This window comes from Phasianus colchicus, chromosome 1 (assembly GCF_987193195.1).
Source record: "Phasianus colchicus chromosome 1, bPhaCol1.hap1.1, whole genome shotgun sequence".
Taxonomy (NCBI): Eukaryota; Metazoa; Chordata; class Aves; order Galliformes; family Phasianidae; genus Phasianus; species Phasianus colchicus.
The window spans coordinates 145,395,047-145,405,511 of NC_143436.1; the positions used below are offsets into that span (position 1 = coordinate 145,395,047).

General features: G+C 61.7%; 1 protein-coding gene across 1 annotated transcript; it reads right to left on the reverse strand.

The window, feature by feature from the left end:
• Positions 1-3,755: 3,755 nt before the first annotated feature.
• Positions 3,756-7,370, reverse strand: ZIC2 (Zic family zinc finger 2). The gene is made up of 3 exons (XM_031613737.2): positions 6,340-7,370; positions 4,221-4,384; positions 3,756-4,034 (listed from the first exon to the last, which is right to left on the reverse strand). The coding sequence occupies exons 1-3, from the start codon at positions 7,334-7,336 to the stop codon at positions 3,756-3,758; spliced, it is 1,440 nt and encodes a 479-aa protein (XP_031469597.1). The 5' UTR covers positions 7,337-7,370.
• Positions 7,371-10,465: the final 3,095 nt, after the last annotated feature.

Here is a 10,465-nt window from a genome sequence, read left to right on the forward strand (position 1 = left end):
GGCACTGTCGGAGGGAGGGGGTCACCGTGTCCCGCGGGGTGAGACAATGGGGTTTGCCCGCTCTGATGGGAAAGGGGGATCCGATCGGGAGAAGGGCTGCTGGGAAGGGGGGTGGAGTGGGGGGCTGGGGAGGGTGGCAAGTGGGGGGGGGGGGGGAAGAAGAAACAAAAAAAAACAAAAAGGAAAAGAAAAAGGAATAAAGAAAAGGAAAAAGAAATTTAAAAAAAAATAGGGGGGAAAAAAAAAAAGAAAGAAAGAAAGAAAGAAAAAAAAAAAAGAAAAGAAAGGAAGAAAAAAGATACCCACGAGATTGAAACGCGAGCAACTAAAGAGAAAGCTGACTGTGCACAGAGATGATGAAAAATCCACGTACCTCACTGTGTCCGTGAGGCCAGGAGAGGTGTGGGTGAGCCCGCTGAGTCTGCACACAGGGCAGGAAACGTGTGCGGGTACTGAAAACAAAGGGGAGACAGAAAAGGTTCCGAGGGGCTCGGGGAGGTCTGGCCCGAGGCAGCTAGAGGAGTTCGACAGGGCCGGGCCGGGCTCGAGGAGAACCGCGGCCGTTCTCCGGATGGGTGCGGGCCGGGGGCACGGGCACGGCCGTGGGTGGGGTGGGCAGCTGTGGCTTTGGGTCGCGTTCTTTCCGCCGTCAAAACAAAGGAGGTGCGGCAGCGAAGCAGGTGGGGGGGACAGGACAGGGGCAGGTAGGGTCCCTCTGCGAAGAGAGAGGTTCCTCTCATGGGCTGAGCCGGGATTTGGGAGGAGAGCCGGGAGAGAGCGGTTCTCGGGGAAATCGTTCTGTGCCCTCAGGGGGTCTCCAGGCAGAGTCGGGAACGAATTTTATGATTAATAATAATACCAATAATAAACGTTACGATAAAACCCACCGCTCTGTACCGGCTGTGGCGGTAAGCGAAGGACCGCCAAAGTGAAGCGGCCGAGCGACGCACCCGGGGCCGTCTCGCCCACGGCAGCCGTCGGGGCCGCGCCGTCGAGGCGTGAGCTCGGCCGCCCGCTGGCCCTCGGGGGCTGTCCACAGGTCGCGTTCGGGGCCGGGCGGGGATGTTTGGGAACGTCCGATGCGGCGTGAGAGAAGAGAAACGGCAGATGAGGGGAAACGCGGGCAGAAGGAGGAGAGGGGGCAAAGCGGGGCTCCAGCACCCCGAGGCCGGGCCACCCGCGCACAGGGCAGAAGGAGGCTCCGGGTCGCACCCCGAGTCCCGAACCCGATGAATTACTGCTCTCTGCCTTAAGCGTGGCGAGGCCGGGCCGGGGTCAGGGCCTGCGGGAGGCGGGCAGAGAGAGTGGGCTGCGGGCGGGACTCGCCGGGGCCAAGTTCAAGTTCAGGGGCAGCCCGGAGAGGACGTGATGGGGGGAGGCTCGTGTGGGTCCGCCCGCTCTGACCTCCGCCGGCACTGCGCGGGGATGAGCGGTGACCCCGGGCACCACGGTCGGCACAGCCCCGGCCCGGGGAGGGAGCGGGGCAAGGCGAGGCCGTAGTGAGTGGGGCGAGGCCAGTCGGGGCGGGGGGACAGAGGGCACCGAGCCTAAGCTGGAGCCACGGCTCCGGGCCGGGAGAGGATCGGGGCAGCCCCCGGCTAGCAGCGCTCTGCAGAGGGACCCTGAGCGAATTTTCGGCTTCACGGACGAAGAGGGATCTTCCACGAACCTCACTAAGGGGCATTTGGCATATTAACTTTTTTTTTTTTTTTTTTTTTTTTTTCCGTAATATTATTAAAGAACATAAATGGATGTTAATAGCCGTCTGATTGCTCGGGAGCCCGTGCTACGCGGGGGGATGGCCGAGCTGGGAGAGGCACGGTTGCAGCGGGCGCTGTGTTCCCGCTCCGCGCCCCAAACTTGCGGCAGCACCGAGATGAAGGGCCCCTCTTCTCCCTCCTCCCCCTCCTCCCTTCGCCCAGCGTTTGTGGAATGCTCCCGAAGCGAGCAGGTCTCCGCGTACCCTTATTTATTCTATTCTCGTGGCTCGGGACACCTCTGCCGTTCCCTGAGCACGGGGCACAGATCCCGAAAACCAGATCAAGGCCGGGACGGGGGAGGTCCGTGGGCGACGCCGGACAACCAAAGGATCCTCCCGTGCCCGTCGCCTCTCCCCGTCGCGTTGCGGGCCCAGCGCGGGCGGCCCCGACGGCTCCCCGAAACGTGGTGGCTCTTGGGAACGCCTCTCTGGCGGCCTCCAGCCCCGCACTGAGCGCATCCCACACCTCGAGCCGCTCCTGGTTCAAAAAGCCAAACAATCAAAGAGAGAAGAGGGGAGGGAAATCGGAGCCCTCGCACACGGCCGCTTTCTCCTCTCCGGGGCCCGAGTAGCGGTTCCGGTGTGGGACTCGGAGCCGGGGCAACTCCCGAGATCCTGAGGCCCGAAGCGGCCTCGTCGTCGCCTCCCGCAGAAAGCGGAGGATTGGGAACGGCGGAGGGCAGCGCGGCGTCTCTGTGCGAGGCTCTTCCCTAGGAGGGCCGATCCCGCCGGGGTCGGGGGGTGCGGCGTTGCTCCCTCCGTGCCGCTCCGCGGCCGCCGTCGAAGGGCGTTTTGTTCCCCCGGGGCGCCGGGAGAGCCCTCGGCACAAAAAGGCGACGGCCCGTGTGCAGCTTCAACACGTTTTATTATATTTCTGTACGCATTACTCTCCAAACATATCACAAGAAAGGATGAAACCACTTAAACCTTCAAATAAAAAAATCTGAAACAGTTTATGCTCACAATTGTACATATTTATAGTTAAGAAACATTCTTTATAAATACTGTTTCCTCTGTAGCAAGTTAATACCATAATTTAATTACAAATGGATAAATATGGTCACGGGTATTTACAGGAGGAGGGCGGTGGACGGGAAGCCTACGGCACGACGCTGATTTCCTCACAACCTTCCCACCAGGACTAAGGGAGCGGACGGCAAAGCACTACGACAGCACACGGCACCCAGCTAACAGCGGACAGCGCGGGGCGGGACGGGACTTTGGCACGGCACTTCTTCCCCGGGTACGGTGGAGATGCGGTTTACAATCAAGTCGCCTCTTCGAAAGGAACACGATATTCAAGAGATCACAAGTACAAAAGAAACCATTTCTGGTTTTTGTTTGCCTTTTTTTTTTTTTTTTTTTTCTTCCACGTTACTTTGTTTTCTTTCTTTTTTTTTTTTTTTTTTGTGTGTGTGTTTTTTTTTTTAAGGGTGAACTAAAAAAAAAAAAAAAAAAAAAAAGAAAAGGAGGGGGAGGTGAGGAAGAAAAGAAACAAAGTCCTTCGCTTCTTCGGAGGGAAATGGAAGGAGGAGGGCTCGGAGGGCTCGGGGCGAAGCAGGGCCGATCCTCTCGCTCTCAGGGTCGGGCTCTGCAGGGTCGGCCGGACCGCGGCGCTGCTTTGTCCGCCGCTTCGGAGGGAGAGCCGCGCTCCGCCGCCCCGGGGCTTTCCGCCGGGCGCCGAGTGCGTTGGTTTATCCCCTCTCTTCTTCTCCTTTCCGTTCCTCTCTTTCGTGAGTTGTTCCCTCGCGTTTCCCAGCACGCAGTTACATAGAAATTTCTTTTTTTTTTCTTTCTTTTTTTTTTTTTTTGCTGGTTTAAAGCGTTCGTAAATAATAATAATAATAATAATAATTAAAAAAACAAACAGAAACGAATTCCGACAGATGGCCGCGGGCCGGCAGCGCGGGGAGCTCCGTGCGGAGCGGGCTCCGGGAGCGCTTCCTCCGACCCGGGAGGGGCGGCGGCGGCGGGGCCGCAGAGCAGTCCGGCGGCCCTACACGTACCACTCGTTGAAGTTGGAGGAGAGGCCGCTGTGGCCGCCGCCGCCGCCGCCGCCGCTCCCTCCTCCGCCGCCGCCGCCGCCGCCGCTCCGGTGAACGGCGGTCACGGCCGCCGCCGCCGCCGCCGCAGCCGCAGCCGCCGCCGCCGGGGAGAGATTGGTGGAGCTCTGCGGCTCGGCGCTGGGGGACACCAGCCCCGGGGGCGTGGAGGACTCGTAGCCGGAGCTGGCGGCCGGCGAGGACTCGGAGCCTTGCGGGGACGACTCGTGCACCTGGGGGGCAAAGGCAAGAGCGCCGGGTGGAGGGGGGACGGGGCGGCCCCCAGGCTCTGCCGCCCCCCGCCGCCGTCCCGGCCCGCCGCCCCCGGGCCCCGCGCCCGCCGCCCGCCGCCCCGACGGGGCGCCCGGAGCGGGGCGGCCGCCCCCCCGCCTCCCGCCGCCGGCTGCGGGGCCGGGTACCTTCATGTGCTTCCGCAGGGAGCTGGGATGCGTGTAGGACTTGTCGCACATCTTGCACAGGTACGGCTTGTCCGACGTGTGCACGTGCATGTGCTTCTTGCGGTCGCTGCTGTTGGCGAAGCGCCGGTCGCAGCCCTCGAACTCGCACTGGAAGGGCTTCTCCCCTGCAAGACAGCAGCGGTCGGACCGGGCCTCGGCCTCCGGCCCCCGGTACCCGCCCCACGCGCGTCCCGCGGCCGAGGAGATTTGGGAAAAAGCAGCGAGACGGCTTCGGCCCCGCGCATCCCTTCAAGGAACCGGCACTGAGGGCAGCTTTAGGGCCGGGCAGCGCCCCGCGTTCGGACACTGGCGAAGAGCACGCGTCAGCCGGGAAAACGAAGAGGCCGTTAAATACTTCGTTTAATTTTCCCAGGCGTTTCTCAAGCGGCGTTACGGAGCCGCGAACTCCGCGTCGGCCGGAGGAAGCGCTTATCGCTGAACGCCGTCGGCACCCAAACGCCTCTCCTCGCAGCCGTCCGCAGAGCCGAAGCGCGGTGCCGAGGGCCGCGGAGCCGCTCCTCGGAGCTCTCCTTGCTGCTGCCCGAAGCCGCTCGGCCGTTCGCTCCGTACGCGGTGCGACCGCTGCCCCTGCGGGCACCCACAGACGGCACCTCACCCTACCCGGCCTCGCGGCTCTCGCCGTTCCTCACCGGGGCAGCCCTGGCCTTTCCGCCCTCGCCGTGCCCCGCTCACCCCGTTATTCAACGCGGATCTGCCGACCGGCCTGCAGCAGCTCGGTGATACTTTAAAAACACTTTTTTTGTTGTTGTTTTTTTTTAGGGTTTGGTTGGTTTTGGTTTGTTTTTTTTTTTTTTTTCCCAACGAGAAAATTTTATTGCCTTGCTCACACCATTTAAATTTAATGGAAAGCATTCCCAGCGAGGGACGTGCCGCACTTCCTACGGGGCTCGGGCGGCCCCGGGGCTCTCTCCATCCGTACGGAGCCTCTCCCCGTCCTCCGACACAGCACGGAGCGGGCGGGTTCCCGACAGCCGAGTTCTGTCCCAAAGTAGAGCCCTGAGTTGGGCTCGGGGACGCTGCAGGTCCCGCCCGGCCCGGGATGTGCTGTGACCCCACAGCTCTGAGACGCTACACAACTCCGTGTTCCTACAGCTCTGTGACCCTACAGTTCCGTTATCCTACAGATCCGTGACCCTACCGTTCTGTGACCCTATAGCTCTACCAGCCTACATCTCTGCCATCCTACAATTCCGCGATCTTACTGTCCTGCGGCCCCACAATTCCGCGATCCTACAGCTCTGCGATCCCGCAACTCCCGACACACACGCGCACACACACACACACACACAGAGCCGCGTTTCACACCCGCAGACCCCCGCCCGCCCCTCCGTAGGGCCCGGCCGAGGCCCCGCTCCATCCGCGCCGCTTCCACGAACGCGAACTCCCGGCCGTGGGGAGGCGGTGCGGACGGAGCCCAGCGCCCGCGGCCGTGAGCCGGGACTGGGGCTGCGGCGAGCTGCGCGGGAGCCCGTTTTCCTCCTCGCTTTTCTCCCTTTTTTTTTTTCCTCGCTTTTCTCCCCTGTTTATTTCCTCCCCGACTTTCTCCCTTATTTATTTCCTCGCTGATTTTCTCTTTTATTCGTTTTCTCTCGGATTTTTGCCCCTATTTATTTCCTCCCTCGTTTTCTCTCCTATTTACTTCCTGCCTCGTTTTCTCTCCTATTTATTTTCTCCCTAATTTTCTCCCCTATTTATTTCTTCCCCGGTTTTCTCCTTTGTCCATTTCATCGCTTACTTTTTTCCTATTTATTTCTTCGCTATTTTTTCTCCCTTTATCATTCATCTCCCGATTTTTTCCCCCTATTTATTTCCTCGCTCATTTTCTCTCTTACCAATTTTCACCCAATTCCCTCCCTTATTTATTTCCTCCGCAGTTTCTTTCCCTATTTATTTCCTTATCGACTTTCTCCCTTGTTTCTTCCCTCCCCGATTTTTCCCACTATTCGTCTCCTCTGTTTTTCCCCCGCATTTCTTTTTTTTCCTCACCCGCATCCCCCCCCTCCTCGGTTCCTGCCCCGCAACCCTCCCGTCTCCGTTCCCGCACGGCTCCCCCCGTTACCTGTGTGCGTCCGTTTGTGGATCTTGAGGTTCTCCGACCTGGCGAAGACCTTCCCGCAGCCGGGGAAGGGGCAGGGGAAGGGCTTCTCGCCCGTGTGCACGCGGATGTGGTTGACCAGTTTGTACTTGGCCTTGAAGGGCTTGCCCTCGCGGGGACACTCCTCCCAGTAGCAGACGTGGTTGCTCTGCTCGGGCCCCCCGACGTGCTCCACCGAGACGTGGGTGACCAGCTCGTGCATGGTGCTGAAAGTTTTATTGCAACTTTTTTTGGGGTTGCTCAGCTGCTCGGGGTCGATCCACTTGCAGATCAGCTCCTGCTTGATGCACTGCTGTCGCATGTAGCGGAAAAAGGCACCGGGGTGGTGGTGGTGATGGGCCGCCACGTTCATGCCCACGTTCATATTCATGGGGCCGTACTGGTTGTGCAGCTGCGCCGCCGCGTAGGGGTCAGTCCTGGGGCTGGCGACCTGACGGTACTGCTCGGAGCGGGCGAACACCTCCCCGGGCAGCCCCAGCCGCATCTGCCCGTTGAGGACGTTCTGCGAGGCGTGCGGGCCGTGCTGCTCGTGGATGCCGGGGAACAGGAGGTGGCTCTGAGCGTCCGTGTGCGGGTGGTGCAGGCCGCCGGCCGCCGGCCCGAAGATGCCGTGCTGCCCGCCGCCCGCCGCCGCCTCCCCGAAGCCGCGGCTGCGAAACAAGAAGTCCCGGGTGGAGTTGAAGGGCGGCCCCGAGTAGGAGCCGACGTGCGCGGCGTGCGGCCCCAGAGCGGCCGCGGGGTAGCCGGGCGCCTGCGAGGTGAACGCCGAGCTCTGCCCCGGGGACAGCTCGTGGGCGCCGGCGTTCAGCTTGAAGGCGCCCATGTGCGCCGAGTCCACGAAGCCGTTCTGCGCCGCCAGGCTCAGCTCCCGCTCCTGCATCTCGGCCGCGGCCGAGTGGTGGTGCCGGGCGAAGGTGCCCACGCCGAGCGCCGGGAACTGCGGGCCGGCGTCCAGCAGCATGGCCGCGCCGCTCCGCCGCTCCGATCCGCCGCTCCGCCGCCCGCCCGGCGCGGGGCCGCCGCCGCCGCCGCCGCCCGCGCCGCTTCCCCCCGGCAGCCGCGGCGTCCCCGCCTCCGCCCGCACGGCCGCGCCGCCGCCGCCGCCGGAGCCGGAGCCGGAGCCCGGGCAGCGCAGAGTCCAAAGGCGAGCGGAGAACCAAAGTGTATTAAAGGAGGCGAGGCGGGGGCGGGCAGGGGAGGGGAGGGGGAGCAGGGGAGGGACGGGGCTGGCGGCGGGGACGCGGGGGGGGGGGGGAGGCGGCCCCGCCGCTCCCTGCGGCACACACACACGGATACGCGCACACGGATACACACGCGCAAGCACACACACACACACACAGAAGCACGCGCGATACACACACGCGTGCACACGCGGCCCCGCCGGGGCTCTCACGGCGCGGACTCGCGGCAGCCTCGGGTTCCCACGGAGGAAAGGAACGCGGGGAGGGGTGTGGGAGGGGAGGGGGAAGGGGGGTCCGGGGCGGATTAAAAACAATGGGGGCGGGAGGGGGGAGCAGGGGCGGCGGAGCGGCGCGGGGCCTCCGAGCTTCAGCCGCTCTCCGCCCGCTCCCGCCGCCGCCGCCGCTGTTTATCCCGCCGGGTGCTGCCGAGGCGTCCGCGTTTTATTTTTCTCCCCTCCCCTAGCCCCCTCCTTTTCTCCCCCCTCTCTCCTTTCTCCCCGCCCGGCCGCTCCCCCTCTCCCCGCCCGGACTGGCGGCCCCTCTCTCTCCCGCCGCCCCTATAACAGCTCCCGGTCACTCTCCCGGCGCCCGCTCATTGGCCCGGGCCGCCCCGTCCATCCGGGCGTCCCCGGTCCCGGCTAATGGCAGCGCGACGGCCCCGCGCCCCTCCCGCCCCCGCCCGGCCCCCGCCGGCACAGCCCGGCACGGAGCGGAGCGGCCGCGCAGCCCCTTCCCCGCGGCACAGCGGCCGGCAGCGGAGGGCCCGCCCGGGGCTTCTTCGGTCGTCCCCCCCTCTCCGCCCCTCCCCGGTCGCCACTTCGGATTTTGGACGGCGAAAGGAAGGGGCGGTGTTTTGCGGGGAGAGCCGCACGCACGGGCGATGCCGCTGTGCCTGGGGAGCAAACAAACAAAGCGAGGGGCTTCGAGCATCAACACGGGGGAGGAGGAGGGGGAGAGATTGAATTTATTTATTTTTAAACGATATATATTTTTTCATTTTTATTAATTTTTTTTTTTTTCGGGTGGTGACGGAGGGAGGGACACTCTCCCACCCCGCAGCCCCTTCCCCCTCTCGGCTGAGGCACACGAAGCTCACGAGAGACGCAGGGAGCGGGGCCGGGGTTGGGGGGGACTGGGGGGAGGTGAGGGCTGAGCTGAAGTCCTGATGTCGCGACCGGGGGGAAACGCACTTAGATGGGAAGGGACATAGAAAGGAAAGCCGGAGAGGGCCGGGGCGGCCGTCGGACCCCGCACGGGGCGGGGCTGCTCCGCTGTGCTGAGTCCCGGAGCGGGTGTTCCGGGAGCCCTCCGTTCTCGTTCCGTTCTTTAAAGAGAAACCAAAAAAAAACCCAAACAAACAAAACCAACTCAAACCGGCCCGGCCCCCCCGCCCCGCCATTGTTATTGGCAAACCGGATCCTCTCACGGCGGGAATAGAAAAGCGAGCAGGTCAGCTCCCCCCTCCCTCCCCTCCCCCCCATAAAAACACGTCTGGGCACGAGCTGTGCTGGGGGCACGGGTAGCACCGAACGGGGCTTCTTCAGCGTTAAAAAGCGGTATGGGGTTATGGTGGTACAGTGGGGCCGTATCCTGCTGGCTCTCGGCTGCTTTGCACCCAGGGAGGATGGATGGATGGATGGATGGATGGATGGATGGGTGGGTGGGTGGGTGGATAGGAAGGAAGGAAGGAAGGAAGGAAGGAAGGAAGGAAGGAAGGAAGGAAGGAAGGAAGGAAGGAAGGAAGGAAGGAAGGAAGGAAGGAAAGGAGGAAAGGAGAGAAAGAAGGAAAGGAAGAAAGAAGGAAAGAAGGAAAAGGTAGCACTGTCTACAGAACAAGATTGTCAGAGAAGGTTCCCCCACCGCTGCCACCAAATAGTTAAAATGTTCCAAGCCCTGTCCGAAAGGCAGTGTCGCGCTGTTGCTCTCTGCCCGGGCCGAGGTTTCATCCTCCCCCCGCCCCGCCCCGCAGCCCTCAGCCCCGCTCCATCCATGCCTGCTGACAGCCGGCCCCTGCACAGCCCGGACTGCGGGCACAGTGAGCGGACGGACTGCTCTCTTTCCTCGGAAGGTTTTGGAGGAGGAGGGCCTGGAGGTGCCCCAGAGGTGCGGGAGAGGCCGGGGCTGTGCCTCGGTGCCGCATGTAGAAAGCGCTCTGCAAGAGCTGGGACTTCACCGAGAGAAAAATGCAGAAAGTGTGATTGATTCTTGGATCAGAAAGGAACTCGAAAGACTCAGAGAAAAACCCCAAATGAAATATTGGTTTGGAGAAAAAAAGAAAAAAAAAAAAGAAAGAAAGAAAAAAAAAGAATGTCCATACAAATATCTATCTATCTTCTGGATTTATCCCTCCTTCTTCTTCCTTCCTTCTCTTTATTCTTTCTTTCCTTCTTTTCTTTTTTTTCTCTTTCTTATATTTATTTATCTTCCCTTTATTTTTTCTGTCTTCCCTTTACCTCTCCCCCTTTTTTTCCTCCTTCCTTCCTTTCCATCCTTTCCATCCTTTTCTTCCTTTCCTTCCTTTCCATCCTTTCCATCCTTTCTATCCTTTCCTTCCTTTCCTTCTTTCATCTCATCTCTCCCTTCCTCTCTCCCTTGCTTCCTTCCCATTCCCTCTCTGTTTCCCTTTCCATCCCTCTCCCTTCTCCCATCCCTCCCTCCCCTCCTGCCCCGTCCCCTCTCTCCCTGCCGGGGCACACCAGGACTATTACAGCCCAGCCGTGCTCCGTTCCCCTCCCAGTGCCGCATCCCCAGGACGCAGTGGGGCCGTTCCAAGTTCAAAGTCTCATGGCCGTCCCCCGAGAGTCTCTTTATCCCTCCCTGCACCACGGCCCTTTTTCCCCAGGCAGCAGAGAGCCTCACTCCGATCCGACTGTCGTCCCGGAGCCGGGCCAGAACTCTCCTCCATGAAC

Coding starts and splice junctions, on each gene's coding strand:
- ZIC2 (XM_031613737.2), bottom strand. CDS start 7,336: ATGCTGCTGGACGCCGGCCCGCAGTTCCCGGCGCTCGGCGTGGGCACC. Junction 4,385..6,339: donor CCACAAACGGACGCACACAG/GTAACGGGGGGA, acceptor GCTGTCTTGCAG/GGGAGAAGCCCTTCCAGTGC. Junction 4,035..4,220: donor CCCTGCGGAAGCACATGAAG/GTACCCGGCCCC, acceptor TTTGCCCCCCAG/GTGCACGAGTCGTCCCCGCA.